At 27.0% G+C, this 18937-nt stretch overlaps 3 protein-coding genes across 4 annotated transcripts; all 3 read left to right on the forward strand.

Annotated features, from left to right (window-relative positions):
* Positions 1 to 26: 26 nt before the first annotated feature.
* Positions 27 to 1333, forward strand: LOC113383263 (bolA-like protein DDB_G0274169). Of its 2 annotated transcripts, none has more exons than XM_026621513.1 (3): positions 27 to 157; positions 919 to 1118; positions 1184 to 1333. In XM_026621513.1, the coding sequence occupies exons 1-3, from the start codon at positions 49 to 51 to the stop codon at positions 1331 to 1333; spliced, it is 459 nt and encodes a 152-aa protein (XP_026477298.1). In that variant the 5' UTR covers positions 27 to 48. The 2 variants fall into 2 exon arrangements, with proteins under 2 accessions (XP_026477298.1, XP_026477299.1); XM_026621514.1 differs by lacking the exon at positions 27 to 157 and adding an exon at positions 455 to 675.
* Positions 1334 to 3217: 1884 nt separating this feature from the next.
* LOC113383082 (sphingomyelin phosphodiesterase-like) lies at positions 3218 to 13266 on the forward strand. Its single transcript, XM_026621336.1, has 11 exons — positions 3218 to 3368; positions 5434 to 5537; positions 6940 to 7107; positions 7179 to 7325; positions 8393 to 8650; positions 10977 to 11149; positions 11276 to 11473; positions 11542 to 11712; positions 12188 to 12368; positions 12798 to 13106; positions 13177 to 13266. Exons 1-11 carry the CDS (start codon positions 3266 to 3268, stop codon positions 13264 to 13266), a joined length of 1902 nt encoding a protein of 633 aa, XP_026477121.1. The 5' UTR covers positions 3218 to 3265.
* Positions 13267 to 14214: 948 nt separating this feature from the next.
* LOC113382900 (sphingomyelin phosphodiesterase-like) lies at positions 14215 to 18905 on the forward strand. The gene is made up of 11 exons (XM_026621149.1): positions 14215 to 14491; positions 15152 to 15258; positions 15509 to 15670; positions 16361 to 16507; positions 16798 to 17040; positions 17337 to 17503; positions 17585 to 17776; positions 17846 to 18016; positions 18090 to 18270; positions 18328 to 18639; positions 18707 to 18905. The coding sequence occupies exons 1-11, from the start codon at positions 14389 to 14391 to the stop codon at positions 18791 to 18793; spliced, it is 1872 nt and encodes a 623-aa protein (XP_026476934.1). The 5' UTR covers positions 14215 to 14388; the 3' UTR covers positions 18794 to 18905.
* The last annotated feature ends 32 nt before the right edge of the window (positions 18906 to 18937 follow it).

Consider the following 18937-nt stretch of genomic DNA (forward strand, 5'->3'; position numbering starts at 1 on the left):
AAACTGTTTCAAAATGTAGGAAACTGCAAAATTTACACTTTTTGCTGAATGCTGTCAAATAATCCTAGAAAACTGTATTACCGACATGAAGTTGGCTGCCATCTTCCTGTCGGTAATACTTCAGCTCAGAGTTGTAATATAACCTCAAATTTTAGAGGTAATAAAATTTGATAATATATTTGAAAGGTTATTGACGAATTAAAAAAATATTTTTATAAATATATTTTAGATCTTTAACAAAATTCAAAGAATTTCTCCTAATTTTAAGCTTTGATTTTGAAATATGCCGTATACAAGGACCCTATATGATCGACGTCCATTTTCAAATTTGACATTTCTTTTTAACCTCGAATTTGCATGTCTACATTGTCTACGCATTTTTCTTAATTATAAAAATTTATTATTATAAAGATTCATTTAAATTCAACAAATATTTACAATTACATCTGGCAATTATGCCACATAACTATATAATATTAATTTAAACAAATTAAAAAAAAAACATTGGATAGATTAGTAGATATTGACAAGTTGCTGTGTGTAGAATTGATTACGTCAAAACATAGTTTTAAAACAGTTTGTTAAAATTTAATTATTTTAGGATATGACTTAAAACAAAGTTTATTAAATCATCACAAATGAATACTATAATATGTAATTTAGTCCGAAGTACAGGTATTAATAATTATAAAAGTATTTAGAAAGGTTCAAAACCATATGTCAAATTATTGGAAGTTAAATTTCTAATATATTCGTGAAACTAATATTTTCTGTAATAATTTTTTCATATGTTTTCTGTGTAATGTTTATCAAAAACAAGAATTCCTTTTTTGCTTTTATATAATGTTGCATTGTGCAACTATTATTAATAGAAATTTTATATTATGATTAATTTATATATTATAAAATTTCTTACAGTTTCTCTCAGGATCAACTGCAAAATGAGTACGGAACAACCGGTACGTAGAGCTATCCAGGACAAATTGATGAAAGCGTTTGAACCTACCCATTTGGAGATCATCAATGAATCTCATATGCACAATGTTCCCAAGGGAGCAGAAACACATTTCAAAGTTCTCGTGGTTGCTGAAAAATTTGCTAATGTTCCTTTATTAAAAGTAAATTTTACAATTTATTTCAAAGATATCTTATAACTAATGTATATTATCATTCTTTTTTGTAGAGGCATCGTATGGTTAATGAAGTCCTAGGATTTGAGTTGCAGAACGGTGTTCATGCTTTATCTATTTTAGCAAAAACACCAGATCAATGGAATGTGGACGAACAATCTGTTGAACCTAGTCCAAATTGCAGAGGGGGTTTTGGAAAATAAATTAATTATGTGATAATTGTTGTATTGATTCTTAATATATTTACTTATAGTTGATTAGTATTAAGGTTTTATGAAATTCTTTGTTTGTACCATTGATTGTTGAATATATGATATTTGATATATTATAGATTTTTATAATATTTTTAAATATAAATTAGTTGTGATTTTAATAATAATGCACCATAGGAACAAAATATTTTTATCTTTTAAATATGAATTTTATAAAGCCCCTACATTAGAAGCAATTAACTAAGATTTCATTGTACAAGTTATATTTTATAAACCTGGTCAAAACATAAATAATTAACTCAAATAGTTAGTAAGATTTATAGTGATTGATTTCATACTTCCATATTCATGAACTAGGAAACTTCTTTAAAAATAAATTGAAAAATAAATGAAAATAATTCTGACGCGCGATTTCCATGCTGGGTGCACCATTTGGAAAGAGTTTTTCATGAATATTGAAACAAACCTATAATTTGCATAATTAAGAAAACATTGGAATTCCTCGATATTATGTTATGGAACTAACGACATATTTCTACAATGCATGTTAAACCTCTTTGTCATTGTGTAAATGTAAGACTTTTAAAACATGTATTGGAATAACAAAAACACAGCAAAAGAATTGACTTATATTAGAAGGATATTGTAACGATAATAGGCCTAGAAGGTAGACATGGACAAGTTATATTGTTTGATTCTTTCATTAGCCCAGTAATTCAGAGTCTAGGTTCAATGAATACAGGAATGTATAACAATTTGATTTGTAATAAAAATCTAATTTAGGAAAAGATTTAGTTTCATAGCTCCTGAACTAGGAGAAATTGCTTGTCGATAAAACATACAATAAAATAATTGAAAAATTAAATAAATAATATCTTGAGGGATACAACAAAAGAATTGACTTATATTAGAAGGATATTGTAACGATAATAAGCCTAGAAGGTAGACATGGGCAAGTTATATTATTTGATTCTTTCATTAGCCCAGTAATTCAGAATGTAGGTCCAATGAATACATGAATGTACAACAATTTGATTTTTAACAAAAAATCTAATTAAGGAAAAGTTTTAGCATGTTCCCAAAACATACAATAAAATAATTAAATAAATAGTTTGAGGATAAAAAGAGACTGTAAGTTCAAATAATTGCCATCATAAATATAATAATAGCTAAAAAGAAACTTAACAATAAATAATAGGGTTGGAACATAGAATATAGAAGTATACAAGTATCAAAATTTTGTAGACAGCACTAAATGATTAGTTTCAGCCAAAAAGTTAATCCTGTATTAAACTTCCACAGGTAATTACAGGTAACTTAGCAGGCGAGTTAAGGCGTTAAAAATTCTTAGGTGATCTCTCAGGTTTGGAGATAGTGATGCTAAATAAATAGTTCATAAAAGTTATCACATTCGAAAGAATACTTTGACTGAATATTATTACAATATTGGAAAATGATAAAAATATAATATAATTTATTATAAATTAAGAAGCCCATTTTCTATGATGAACACTTTGTTGGATTTAAAACTTACTTTGCGCTTAAAAAAGCAGAAACGGATAGGATTAAAATTCATAATTATTACAAAAGTCTTTATCAATATTTTTAAAAACTTTCTCATTAACATACTAACGTTTTTACAGCAACAAAAGAAATTACACTTCCATAACTAGTAGCACATATTTCGATACAGATATGCAAATTACATGCTTGAAATTTTTAAAAAACATCAAAAATATTAAAATTCCTCTCTACAATAAAGTGGGGATGTACATATACCACGTTTGCTGAATTTTCCTTGCTTTGTAATATATAGTGATAGAATTGTTCACCTCGAGGTCGGTTGAGTAAATCATTTCAAACAAATTCAAGCATGCATTGAAGTATGGTCGTTACTTTCGCGAGGACCATTTTCAGTTGCATATGAAAATGGAAGTGATCAGAAGCATTTTGTGTTTGTTCATAATAATCAGTGTTTATTTTGTGCTTTTGGATGCCAAGAGATTCGTGATAAATGGGATATCTGGTTTGTAAATGATACTTGAAATGATATAAAATCATTTGTACTTTTTTATGTGGATAATGATATAAGTTGATAGTTTTATGCGTTTATATATTAATATATAATTAATATATATTTTTAATATAATGACATAAGTTTATTATTAATTTCTCTAATTTCTGAGGCCTGTTTCTATCAAACAATTAGTATTGATTCTTAAAAAAATACAGAAAATGGAATACATTTTAATTAGATATTACCCAACGATGCATGTACTAGAAACAAATAATTAATAAATATTTAAATTAGTTACAAATAGTTGCAAATTATTTGTAAGTATATTTACTGCATCCTTTACACCAGGAAACATAAACATTTTGGTCATATATTTCAAGGCAAAAATATTTTTTATAAGAATAAGCGTAGATCTGCTGTTTGAAGAAACAAAGTTGATAAAAAAAATCAATACCAAAAATTAAGATCTTATAAAATAACTAAATCTTAGACAAGAAACTAGAGATTAAAAAATTTAATATAAAATTTAAATTATTAAATTATTCTTTATTAACCATAAATTATTATTTATTAAATTATAAAGATCTAAAACTTGCAGGGATTTTTTTTATCAATTTGAAAGCATTTGAGCTCCTGGGATTAAAGAAATTCAAAAATATCCATATTAAGGACTACCCTAATATATATATATATATATATATATATATATATATATATATATCCATCCAGATAATAGAAAGAAAACTAATTATTATTTCTAAAAAAACTCCTAATAGATCCCTTCACCAAGTGATCAGGATGGACGTCATTTATATATTTATTATAATTTTATAAATTAATTATAACTAACATGGTCGATTTCACTTTTTCAATCATTATTGTGTTTTCAAAAAAAAAATGTGTTTTTTCAACTGAAGAACAGTTAAATTGAGACACAAAACGTATTAAAGAAACCTAATTCATTTTATTATATTATTGTTTCATACAATATATTTTAGGCTTTGTCAAAATGACTTTTGTTAATTATTTTGCTATAATTGTAGTTATAATATATTATATATATCATAAAATCATCATAGTTATAATTCAAATTATTTAACTTAAAACGTGTCCCGGTATAAAAAATAACGTCTAATTCAATTTTCGAATGATATATAAAATAACAGTTGACAAATTTTGTAACTAATATACATAATTATTATTATTATACATAAATTAATAATTAATGAAAAAAATAATGATAAACTAAAAGAAAATTATAACCAACTTCGATTAAGTTATAAGAAGAAAAACTAGGTAATGTTTGAATTACCATTTTCGATAAATTTAACATACGTTTCGAACCCCAGTTTCTATCTTCTTTTATGGATAAAATACACAAATTATTTAAAGAAAAGCGAAACAAAATATCACATCAAATTAAAGATATGTATAATGGCCGTATTTATAAAAAACTATATTAAAAATTAAAGTAAAGTTGAACCATGTAGAGTTGAACCAAATAGAGTTGTGTGAAAATTTTTTTGAACATAACTTATAATAACTGGATGGACCCCTGTTAAAAAATTAGCTTATATATATATATATATATATATATATATATATATATATATATATATATATATATATCTTCTAACTTCTAACAATTCGTTATTATTAATTATATCTGAAGCGTAATGTATAGCCCATGTCGATTGTTTTGACCGTGAAATATGTTTTTATTCCACTTTCAAAATGTGGTAATTTTATCAACTTGGCTTACTTTCTACAAATATTATTACTTAATTGTTCAAAATATGTAACAAAAAATATAGATGTCTGTTATTTCCCGCATCACAATTTTGCAAGTGTCTGGTTTAAACGAGTGATGACTAAATTGACAGAATAATCGATAATAGTTCAATCAATATTGTTTCGTCAATTGTGGTTTTTAGTTTTAATGGTTATTAATTGTCGTAAAAGTAATGGAAAAATCCGAAGAAAGAAATTTATATATGTTTATATAATCACAAATAATCAATCTTGTTGCGTCACATTATTCAAATCAAAACTATGTTGTTTTTTTTTATTTTAGATGATGTAGTTAAAGACTTTTCAATCGAATATAATCACTATATGGAAACAAGAGAGATGACTCCTAGGTTGTCCCAAATTCTAAATGCCTTGGATTATGTTGATGTAAGTTTTGGATAAATTAGGATGTTGATTACTTTTTATATATATATTTGTATGAAGTTCTATGATGATTTTTCCAAACTACCTGACTTATTCAGAAGGCAACCCACTGGTTGCCTATTTCATGTATTTCATTATTAAATTTTCTCTAATAACGATGCTTTTTAATTTGATGATGCAATTCCGCGAAGGTGCCACTTTTACTGAAAATCTTATTGCCAAAATGTTGATACTAAAATACTTTAAAATTATTTATTCAAAATCATAAAACAAATACTGCAAGATTATTTTGAAAAATACAAAAAGGTGCAATAACATAATTACTACTGTCAATTATATTGATTAAGTCGATTTATACGTCAGGAAATTGCCTTAAGGCAAAATAGATATAATTGTCATAATAAAATAATTACTTTCATATTTACTTTCAACGTTATCAACGCAATAATAAATTCATAAGAACACATTTAAATTATTCCATTCTGTTTGTTAGAAAAATTTCAGTGACTTATGCGGAATATTTTCGCATATATATATGCACATTATTTTTTTATATTGTTGTTACATTTTAAATTAGTAAGTATACCATGTGTTGTTTATTGTCCACTTATGCAGTTATCGGTAAATACCACTTACGAATTTAAATATATGTTTAAAAAAACTGTAAAGATATAAATCAGTCTTTATTTAAAATAATTACGCAAACCGTATACCATAATTTAAAACGCATACTGTAATGAGATTATCTCTTTATCGCACCTTTATTGTTCCTTCATGCAAAATGTTATTTTTTGTGAAAAAATTAACTATTGTTTATATACTTTATCAACGAAATCAGTTACATGAGCATGTGACTTTTTTTTCAAATGTATAAAGAAGGTAAGCTTTCTTTTTACCTTTACTTTTTAAAAACAAACATTATTATAATTAGTTACGTCTTGTTTTAGCCTGAAGCTTTTTAAAAAATAACGGTGAATTTTTTCATATTCTTAGCCGAATCTTAAGAATATATATATGAAATGTGTATGCGATACTTTGATCTTTATTGACAATAATAAATGTAGCTATATAAATGTTTAAAAAAATGGAAATTTATTATTCTTAATATTTGTTATGAATTTAGATTGTTTTTCATTACTGCAAGAATGATAAATCGATTTTTCAATTTTTATTAAGGTATTTTAAAAGCATTAATAAATTGATAGTAATTAAATTTTTCATAGTAATATAGTGGTTTCTAAGATTTTTCACCCGCGCTCCCCTCCGGTTCTTATATCAAAAAATAGTTGCGCGCCCCTCCATTTTATTAACAATTTAATTTCATAATTACTCAACTAATACTATAATTTACTTAATGAGTAATTAAGTATGAAATGAATTTTAAATACCTATTTTTTTATTGCAGGAATCTAAGAATTGCATCTTATGCCACGCAGGAGTGGGATTTGCAATTGCACAAAGGCGGATTTTTCGCAAATCAGACGACGATATCAAAAATTTATTATTAAGCCTCTGTGTCACTTTAAGAATTCAGCCAAAATATGTTTGCAGTGGAATCTTGAACTTACATGTGGTAAAACAGCATAAATTCCAGATACATAATTATACATAATTTTCAAATAACCTATTTTTTACAAATTTCAGAAAATGTTCCTCTATATATTTGATAATCGGCCCAACTTGACCGAAGATCACGTTTGTGGTCTTTTGCTACAAAACAAAAAACTTGGTTGCGTTTTGGACGATCCATTATTTGACTGGTCAGTAAATGTGGATCAATCCAATGTACAGGTAAAAAACTAAAAATATAACAAATTACACAAATAGGAAGTTATCAAGGAAAGAAGTACGAAATATCGTCAAAAAAGAGCATACCATCCAAACACTAATAAAAGACCTGCTAAAACAAGTTCCTATGAGAAGATTAAAAAGAAAGTGGCCGCAAGATTTAATAAAAAAACAATCAATATATTTATGTAAGGAAATTCCCCACTGGGGAAATTTCTAAAAGCCCTGTACCTGTCAGCAAATAACCTCATTGAACCCAAGGTTCAGATTGGTTATAAGAAATAAATAAAAAAAAATACACCAATGTACAGCAATCATGAAATTAACCGTTCCATGAGCCATTGTGATGATACTTCTCCATAACAAGGTCGCTTTTCAGATGGCAACCCAACGGTTGGCCTTTCTCCAATACTGTTGATATATTTTTAATTTGATGCAGCAATGGCAAAAAGGGCTATTTCCACTTGGAAACATATTTCCATCTATTATAAATCACAAGAATCAACCTCTTTAATCAACTCCTTCTGTATTAGATTTATCATTACATAATGTAAAAACATCTGTCAAGGAAAGGAATAACGTAACTCACATTCACTGTATTCTAGCTAGATATTACTTCATAATCATAGAGAAAAAGTAATAGAAATAAAGTTAAGCTAAATCGATTGAATAAGTATAGAAATTTTATTGCATATGGTATTGCATGACTGTACTTTCTAATGGACGTTGCATATTTCTTGTTGATAGTTGTCGATTTTTCTGTGTCTGATGATAAAACTTAATTACTTACTTATAAGGTGACTGTATGATAACTACGTAGTAGATTGAAAATATTAACATACTCATTCAGAAATCTTTTATGCAGAACAAAAGATAATTGTTTGATGTGAATCTATTCATAATCTAATTTGTAAAGTCTGGTGTCAACTTATATTTTTGACATTTTTTGTCTGGCAAAGTTTATTCACTATTATAATGCATATTGAAGATTAACATATGTAAATATCACGCCATTAGATGTAATATCTCATTGATGCATATTGAAAATTATATTATGTTTCCTTTACTAGGCAGAATCCAGGGGAATTTTGAACGAAATGATTCATGCTACAGACCTCAGGATAATCCAAATTACAGATCCTCATATAGATAGAAAGTACAAAAAAGGAGCAAATGCAGTATGTGGTGCACCATTGTGTTGTCGAAGTGACCAGGGGACACCTAAAAGGCCCGAAGATGGTGCAGGCACCTGGGGCGATTATAGGGGCTGCGATTCACCCAGAATCGCCGTGGAAGACGCTTATGATCAAATTCGGAACCAACACCAGGTGAAAAGATAATTATTTAATTAGGAAATTGTCAAAATTAAATATAATCTAATGCTAATCCGAAACAAGAAAGGTTATGTCATAAACGAACAAATATCATTGACTGATATTTTATGGGTAGTTGTTATTTTATTAACAAGTAATTGCAAGGATTTAATTTAATTTAATTAACGTTTGATTTAAATCTATATTTTTCGAAATCCCGGGATAATCCGGGGACAAAAGCTCAAAATCCGGAACAAACTTTGCTTTTAGAAAAGCCCGGGACACAAGTTGGAGTTACAGGACTGCCCCGACCAAATCCGAATGTATCACCTTACTCTTAATGCTCAATAATTTTTTTATTGATATTATAAATAACAATCAAAATACAATAATTGTATAACCTATTATGAAGGGCATAATGAAATAAAACTATTATTATTTTTTAAAAAATGTATAGAAATCACCCAAGTGAGTGATTTTCTAATTAAGATTGAAGCAGGGCCATAGACCAACTTGAACATGCCTCATCCTTTGATCTTTTTTTTTTTGTTCAAATCGTTCCCGCATAAAACGTTACATATACTTCAACAATTTAATTTTTTTTTAATAGAAAACGTTTTACTAAAAGAAGTTTCTTAGGGTTTACTCGCAAAAGGTTGCACATACCTAAAGATTAAGGGTAGTATATTTGAAAATATATGCAAAATGATCATGCAAAAAACGACATATGATTTGCTAAGAGTCTGCATAAAGTTTTCCTGAGAATTTTGCATTTTTCCATCAAATTTATGAAAATTTGCTCAGGTATCGGCCAAACCGTTCTAAATACAAAGTTGTGGGAGAAAATTGAAATTTGAATTGAAAATTTTAGGACAAATGCAATGAAATATTTTGATCAACTTCTGAAAATTTACCGCTATTAAATTTTTCTTGTATAATTAGTTATGATACAACAACCCTACAAACCTCAATTTGGAAATCTGTATATAATTAGTATTATATTTAATTACTCTTTTAGCAGGTGTATTAATTATTGTTTAATTGAATCACGAGCTTCAAAATTAAATTATCACAGAAAAGTGATTAAGTTTGAAATTAAGCAATTAAGCAATAAACTCCTGAAATACCAAAAAGCCCATAAACGTTTTGCATAAAATTAAAGCAAATTATTAAAAATGCTAATTAAAACCAACCAATTATTATTACCATATCGATGTATCTACATATTCGACCACAAATTCTTTGAAAGAAAAATGTTTCAAAATCTATTCAAATAATTTCAAGTTTATGGCCTTCCAGCCGAAGTCGCAGTTAAATATTAAGTCATTGTGCATTTATTTGATTATGTTATTAAATGTTCAAATAAACAAATTAACATAGTAGATTTTATATTTCATGGATTGAGAAATAGGTCATAGTAAAATGCGCATTTTTAACTATATTCAAAGATATGGTTAAATCAATATAGAGTAAGGACAAATGATATCAAATTTAATCATTCCATACTTAACTAGTTTGAATTGTTTTGGCGGCACTTGTTAAGATTATTTACACGCAATTGAAATGTATTTTAAAAAGCAATTCAGTGCACGTATTTATATTCTATATCAACAATAGATTCAGTAAATATTCTATTATCATTGTCGGTAATGTCAATATGAAAGACTAGGATGTCAACCTTGTGCAAATGATAACAGTTTTGTACTTCAACTGCATTTAGCAAAATATGAATAAAGGTCCCAGAACTTAAAGATAATTGATCTAGGATTGACTGTAATAACTGTCATAAAAAAATTCCATGCATCTTGACAAAGATATAAGTAAGATTTAGTTAGAGCTTTGGTCAAACTCTAACCATTTTTTGGATATTGTGGTTAATTTTAATACTTTGTTTTCATTTAAATTGTATAATTATTGGGCTTTATTTTTTACATTTTTGTAGGAAACGAACGAGTATTGCAGCATTTTATAATCCTTGAGCAAACTTTTAATGGCAGCTGCCAAGGCACCTTACAATTTAAAAAATGTTAAATTAATAGTCTCTAAAACTTTGGGAAAATTTAATCTCTATTTTTGACTGTGGTTCTAGAAATGTTATTTAGGGTTAAGGTTCCACAGTTTAAATGAACAAAAATAACAAAAAAATACCTCAATAACCAAAAAATGGTTTCAGTTTGACCAACGTCTTACGTCTTACTTAAAAGCTCATAATTTTCAAACTTCACGAGATTTTTATTATATTTTTTCCTGTCATCCTGTGACCCCGTTTCGCCTTGTCCTTGAGTTCTGGGATATCCTGTATATATTTTTTTTATAATCCGAAATGTAATTTTCTTTTCAGAGAATTGATCTAATTTATTTTACCGGAGACATAGTAGAACATGGTGTTTGGGAAACATCCATAGCTGGCAACAGGGACAAAATTAAAACATCTTTAGCCAAAATGCGAGAAATCTCACCAAATTCAATGATCATTCCAATATTAGGAAACCATGAACCACATCCGCTCAATGTGTAAGATAATAGAATATAGAAATTGTCAGTTATAATTATTAGTTGGCCAAAAATATAATTTATTTTATCATCTGGCTCAACATTTTCAAGTCATTAAAATTGGTATTTACCTAATATGTTTTATAGGTATGCTCCAAAAAATGTGCCTCAAGAATTCAGCACCCAATGGCTTTACGATTTAATAGCCCAGGAATGGCCACCTCTACTTCAAAATCGATTAAATAACGTGGATACAATCAGACAAGGTGGTTACTACACACTCCTGGTGCGTCCAGGATTTCGAGTAATAGTTCTTAATAACAACGTGGCATATGTCTTCAACTGGTGATCTCTTTTATTTTGTAACAAAATTTGTTTGAATTATTTTTACTAAGTTTTATTAACTAATTTAGGTGGTTGCTGTATGATCCAGTGTTCCCAAAAGAGCAATTGCAATGGTTGCATAATACACTTTTATTAGCAGAGCAAAATCGTGAAAAAGTTCATATATTGACACATATTCCGTCAGGTGATCCGACTAATTTTATTACTTGGGATAGAGAATACCATCGAATTATTGAAAGGTAATAAAAATCAAGTAATAAATTAAGTTTATCAATAACTAACTAGATCAACTTGCATTATCTTATATGTTTGAAATAAATTATAAGTGGAAAAATATGTTGAAGTTAATATGGAACATTAATTGTTCTCCCACCGCTGCCACCATGTGAAGAAATTTTAATTATTGGTTCTCTTCTTGATATGTAAAAACAAACACTTTTTATGATTTATGTGTTATATTTTAAATTATAACTTACATGATTGAGTAACAATCATGTAAGTTATAATAACGGAGAACAATATATTAAAATTTAGTTGAATTTAATTTAACATAAATAAATTTTGTATTATTTTGGGAATAGGAATACCCAATTGCAATCATTATCAAACCAACAACAAAATTCTCAGATTTGCTAGTCTGGGATTTTAATAAAACTTCTCATATTTATAAAGATGATTAATAATATAAAATAATTTAATACTTGTTTCTTTTAGATTTTCTAATATTATAACAAATCAATTCAATGGACATACACACGACGATGAATTTACATTATTCTACAGTTCAAGTAATAAAACAAAAGCAATAGCTTCTGCATTTAATGGAGGCAGTATTACTACTTTTGAGCATAGAAATCCTAATTACAAATTATATTATGTCAGTCAAAGAACCTTTGTAAGTAATAAAAATGTTACAATTAATAATAATTAGAAAAAAAAACAAACTGATCAAATTTTACAAACATTTTTAAAGAAATTGACTCACGCACAAATATTTTTGATTAAATGGAGTTTAGCCTAAAAGCACTCTTTATCGAATATTATCTTTTAGTCATATAGAAAATTCAGCAAAGTCAACTAGTAATCACGAAACTCCAGTTCAAAACCGCGTTTAGGACAACCTGATATCAAGCAGTAGTTAGCCAGGGAAAAAAGCCTTTTCCAGCACTTCTGCATTAGGTTAAAAATAATCTCTAATTAAAATACTATTTCAAAAATTTTTTAATTTAAGAAAATGGGATGTAGCTAATAAGTATCATCAACTTTTGAGTTCTGAGAGTTGTCCAAAAACAAATAATATTTTTTAATATTCCTTTTCCTCTAGAAAGTTGTAGAACACGAATCTTGGATATACAATTTAACAGAAGCAAATTTAAATGATTACCAAAGGCCAAGATGGTTCAAAATGTATTCATTCAAAAAAGACTTTGGATTAAAAAACTTGGAACCAAGTGAACTTAGTAAATTGGTACAAAAGATGTACTCAGATAAAAATTTGGCGTACAAATACTTCTCTTTCAAAGTAAAACAAGCAGATTCAGCATTGGAAAAAGGCTGTGATCATAGATGTCTTAGAAATCATTTGTGTACTATTTTAACATCGGTACCAAATGAAGAACAAACGTGCCATATTGTGAGTAAAAATAATAAAATTATAAAATTTATTGAAAAATTACTAATTTTATTAATTTTATATATTTCAGATGAATTCAAGGTTTGGTAAATCAAACTTTCTTTGTAAATTTTTACGACTAATTACTTTGGGAATAGTGGACATATGTAAAGGATTATGAAGGAATAGCAAATTTTTTTTTGACTATTTTAGCTGTGATTAAATCAAACCTAAAGTACAAATTGATGCAATTATAAAAATTAAATTGCATTTTATTTTATGTAATAAAAAAATTAAAATAACTAATATTTATTTTGATTAGACTTAAATAAATTGGAAATATTTATCATTTGAAAAAAGTCAAATGTTTTATTTATTTTTAATAGATGTATGAATTCGTTAAATTTTAGTGAGTGGTTTATATAAATATTGATGTTCATGTATATATTAATTAGATAAAAATATCTTTAATTAATAAAAATAAATATTATGTACCTTCTTTTATATTATATTATGTAAATTATAATTTTGTTTTTCTGAATTTAATTTTTTTTTAATACATACATACATATTTATAAATTTTGTAAGTATTTATTAATGTTTAATGAGTGTTTATTTTATTTTATTTAACCCGTAGGGTAAGTTTGTGTTGTTTTTTCTCGAGGAGGTGCAATTACAATTTGTTTCTAAAATGCAAAAAACATTTAGTAATTATAAAGGACAATATGTAATGTTAAGACCAAAATAGTGTTTACTCATAAATAGTACATATTTATTAACTACATAGTCTAAAAAAAATATTGCATCTCTTACAGCAAAAAACTGCGCCTTATTTGAAGCAACATTGTTGCACAAAAAGTTAAACTCTGTTCTGCCTTATTTGAATAATTAACTAAATACTTATTTAGTACATGTTTGTAATATATTTTTGATTTATATCACGAACGATAATGACAAATACTTTATGACTGCATAACAACCTGTTGCTCAACGTTATTTTCATGTCGGACTAATATGCATTTAAGGTAGAATCTATATTTATACCTATATCAACCTATATAAACAATGATATGAATATTGGCGCAAATATTAAAGTTGCTATTACTGCTGATGATAAAATTTAAATGTTAGTGGGGATAAAAACAGTTCATTTTTGTCTTTGAGGCGTGCGAGAACGAGAACTCGTTTTATTTATAAATGATTTAATTCAGAAGCAAGGCAGTTATGTAATTTTTTGAATATATGTGATAAGAAAAACATTTAAAATTATATTAGTGTTAAGTAGAATTTACGTGAAAGTAAGATGTGGGTTTATTTTAATAGAATTTTTGCTGCGGTGTTGATTATATTGGCAGTGTCAGCAAGGGAATCGAATTCCCAAAAACTTACTGTTGATGGATTCAAAGGTATGATAATAAAAATTTTACTAAACAAAATAAAAAAAAACTCAGAATTATATTTAATACTCTGATGAACTATTTATGAACATAAATTTAAGAAAAAACAATGAAATATATGTTATTAGGTGCATAAATATAATACTACCATTTTTAATACTATAGAAGTGTTTAATTTTAATTTAGTTAGAATTAATGCAGAACGCAAAAAAGAAAACGTTCCTAATTCTGCTTACTTATTAAATTTTTCGTTTGTCACAATTATTTCAAAATGCAAAAGAAAATTACCATTCTGCTTAGCAAATGATATTTTTACTTAGTTCTTAATTAGTCGAAAACGCAAAAAGTTATTCCCATTCTGCTCAGGTAGCATAATTTCAGTATGTAATTAGAATAATAATAACAGTTCTAATGATTTCACAAACATGTACGAAAATTCATTAATATTTTTAAAGTGATATGTTTATTTAAAATATTTTTCAAAACTAATAACGTAATTATAGTTAGTAATGTTCTAGCCATATAACAAAATAAAGGAAGTAAAAATTTAAAAAACATACAAAAATTAATATATGAAAATAAATATTCAAAAAATAATGCAATTTAAATAATGATGTTATAACTATTTATACATTTACATGAAATTATTAGTTTTAATTATTTTTCAAGGTGATCCTATAGAAGAATTTCGTCAGGAATATTCTACGTTTTTAAAAAAGGGCGAAGTATCAAAGAAGTTACAAAAACTTACTGATTTACTATTAAAACCGAGTGATGTAAGTGGATATAAATTAATATCTATATACTTACTTATATATTTTTTTTATTATTATATATTATAATTAAAATTTGAAAGATATCTTACCATACAATCGAAAAAACTACTTGTTTTCCATACAGAATAAATTTTGTATAATTATTAAGCACTTAAAATTAGTAAGCTAATTTAAATGCTTTGAGATAAACTTTCAAAATATCATTTAAAATTTAACTTATGACATAATATATTTATTATTTTATTTTTAGGAAAATGATTGTGCAAAATGCCAAATCCTGGCAACATTTGCAATCGAAAGAAGACGTAATGGGACATCAAATGCAGAGATGAATTCTTTGATGAATGATATGTGTATACGATTTAAATATATGGATAGAAAAATGTGTGAAAACATGATCTATATGCATTTGGTATGTAATAATAATTATCTAGACCATATTTTCTCAAAAAAAAAAAATCCCCTTGAAAACTGAAAAATTGGACCCCTTTCAATATTTTTCTCTCTGGAATAGACCTCTTAAGCACGAATTAAGATTTTTGTAAATTACTAACTGTACTACCAAAATCTTCAAGTAAAACACTTGTTAAGTTTATACACTCATTGAATTTAAAATAACGAAATGAAGTAATCAATAAATAATTGTTTTTAACATAAAGAATTAATATGATGTTTATTATTGAATTATCAAAATATATGTTGATCATCAAAACGAAAATTTCGAGATCCATGAAATAAAAATGATGGTTCACATTACATAGACACCATTATTTTTATTTCATGGGTCCTGAAATTTTTGTTTTGATGACGTAAACCGGTCTAGACCCCTGAGGGTCATATAGATCACTTTGGAATCTAGACTATCATCAGAATTATTTAATAACAAATTAGTGGAAAATTAATATGTGTATTATGTATTATGCGTTGTGAACAAATATTGTTAGAAAATAATAGTTACCAGTCAGTTTGTCGACAAAGGAAACTGAAGTTACATAATCTAGTAATATCCAAAGAATAAAAATAATAATAATTTTATTAGGAAATGTCGTGAAAAATTTATAATTAATATTTTTCATATTTTATTAATTTTCGTTTATTTCAGGATATCGTACTATATATAATTGATAACACTCCAGGGCTAACCAGTAGCCAAGTTTGTGGCCTTGCATACCATACAGGACATTGTACCCTTACTGATCCCAGATTTGATTGGAAAATTGATATTGATAACAATAAGCCAATAAATATAGTAAGTGAAAGTTAAAATATATGCAGGCATACAATTTGGAACCAGACACAAACAAAGACTGACGCCCCATTTGAATCTGTTAACCAAAAATGATCACAACCATCAATACTAATTTTATTTTATATCTATTACATTTTTTCACTTACTCAATAGCTAGCTTCTAATCGAAAAACCGAGATTATAACAATTACCACTAGAACATCCAACTAAAGAGTTTTTATCTACAATCAACTAAAGTGTTTCTTCTTCTAATCAACAAATCCTCACAATTTAATGGTATTTATTTCCAGCCAAAACCCAATCTAGTCAACCATATAACATTCAACATCCTCCATTTGTCCGATATACATTACGATCCAAAGTATGAAGAAGGAAAAAATGCATTATGTGGACAATCAGCCTGCTGCAGGAATGATCAAGGGCTTCCTAATCACAAGGAGGATGGTGCAGGAAAGTGGGGCGACTACAGGGGCTGCGATACGCCCAAGAAGGCGATGGAAGATGCTATTCAGCATATAAAATATAAACACCGGGTAATAATAAAATATTTATTAGTTATAATTATTTGACTCAAAAATGTGTTTCCAAGTCAAAAAAGACTTTCCCAGGTATTGCTCCTTTGAAATAAAAATATATCATCAGGATTAGGGTTAATTCTATTAATGAAAACATATTATAGATAGGTCAATCGTTGAGTTGCTTTCTAGTTTCTTATAGAACTGTTAAGATATCTTAACCATATATATGATTGCTGCACAAAAATAGGACAAGGTATAAGGATAACTACTTTAAATATTTAAATTATTAATATTTTCTCCTTGTTCAATAGGATATCGATATTGCTTATTTTACTGGAGATATGATAGATCATGCCATGTGGGAAACATCGACCGAAAGCAATATAAAAACAATGAAAGAAGTGTTAATTGCTATTTATCCACTAGCTCCTAAATTATATCCAGTTTTGGGTAATCATGAATCACATCCCGCCAATTTGTAAGCAATAATGAAAATAGACATGTCATAAATTTCAAACTGTAGGATATCTATATAAGTAATATTTCTTTTATTTTCAAGATTTTCTCCAACAAATGTTACTGATACGGTTAGCACCCAATGGCTATATAATGCATCAGCAGATGTGATCAGCTTATTTATGTCTAATAAAGCTGCTGAGACAATTAGAAATGGAGGTTATTATACTGTACAACCTAAACCTGGACTACGAGTCATAGCTTTGAATAATAATGTGGCTTATATTTACAATTTGTAAGTCAATTACAAAATATTTTATTACGTCTGAATAAACTGTTTGTATAAATCTGTATTAATACCAAGGTGGTTACTGTATGATCCTGCATTCCCCAAAAAGCAATTGCAATGGTTACATGATACTCTGTTAGAAGCAGAAAGAACTAATGAAAAAGTGCACATTTTGGGACATGTTCCTCCTGGTGAACCCACTAACTTCATTACTTGGGACAGAGAATATAGGCGCATCATCCAAAGGTAATAAAAAATAATTTTATAGTTTCAAAATGTGAATTATTAATAACTTGGGGAAATGCACTATTTTTTTCAGATTTTCGCATATAATAACAGGACAATTCAATGGCCACACACATAATGACGAATTTAAGATTTTCTATGATTCTATGAATTCATCACATCCTATTAATGTTGCATTCAATGGAGGAAGTATTACAACTTACGTTAACCGAAATCCGAATTATAAAATTTATAAAGTCAACGCAGCAAATTTTGTAAGTATTTAGTAACAAATGTATATACAATTATTACCTCAATATATATTTATTCAGGAAATCGTCGATATTGAATCGTGGTACTACGATTTAGCCGAGGCAAATAAAAATTCTATTGTAAACCCAGAATGGAAACAAATGTACGGTTCATTCAAGACAGAGTTTGGCTTAAATTCATTGAACAGTTCAGAGATGCACAGGCTTGTATTGAATATGAAAACCAACAATAAACTTGGAAAAAAATATTTTGAATACAAAGTTAAACGTGCTGATCCTGAATTAAAAAAAGGCTGTGATAAAACCTGTCTTAAAAATCATTTGTGCGCAATAGTTACCACAGTTGTATCAGATCTCATCCAGTGCAAAAATGTAAGTTATTATAAAAAGTAATGGATTCAAGAACATTCTTGCAATAAATGAAAATTATTTATTACAGATCATCAAATCATCATCAAGCATTCTTCAGCATTTGAATATATATGTCCTAGGAGCTATTGTAATTTCCAATTATTTATTATTATAAAGTCATTTTTGTTAAGTTATTATAAATTTAGAATAAATCATTATGTTGGAAATATGTAAACGCTTTGAAAAAGCTAGGATCAAATCAAATATTTTTAGAAAAATACGAAAAAAAACAATTTAGTAAAAAAAACTTATTTGTAAA

Source organism: Ctenocephalides felis, unplaced genomic scaffold (genome assembly GCF_003426905.1).
Source record: "Ctenocephalides felis isolate EL2017-DRISC unplaced genomic scaffold, ASM342690v1 CF-g0.4_SCAFFOLD_03570, whole genome shotgun sequence".
Taxonomy (NCBI): Eukaryota; Metazoa; Arthropoda; class Insecta; order Siphonaptera; family Pulicidae; genus Ctenocephalides; species Ctenocephalides felis.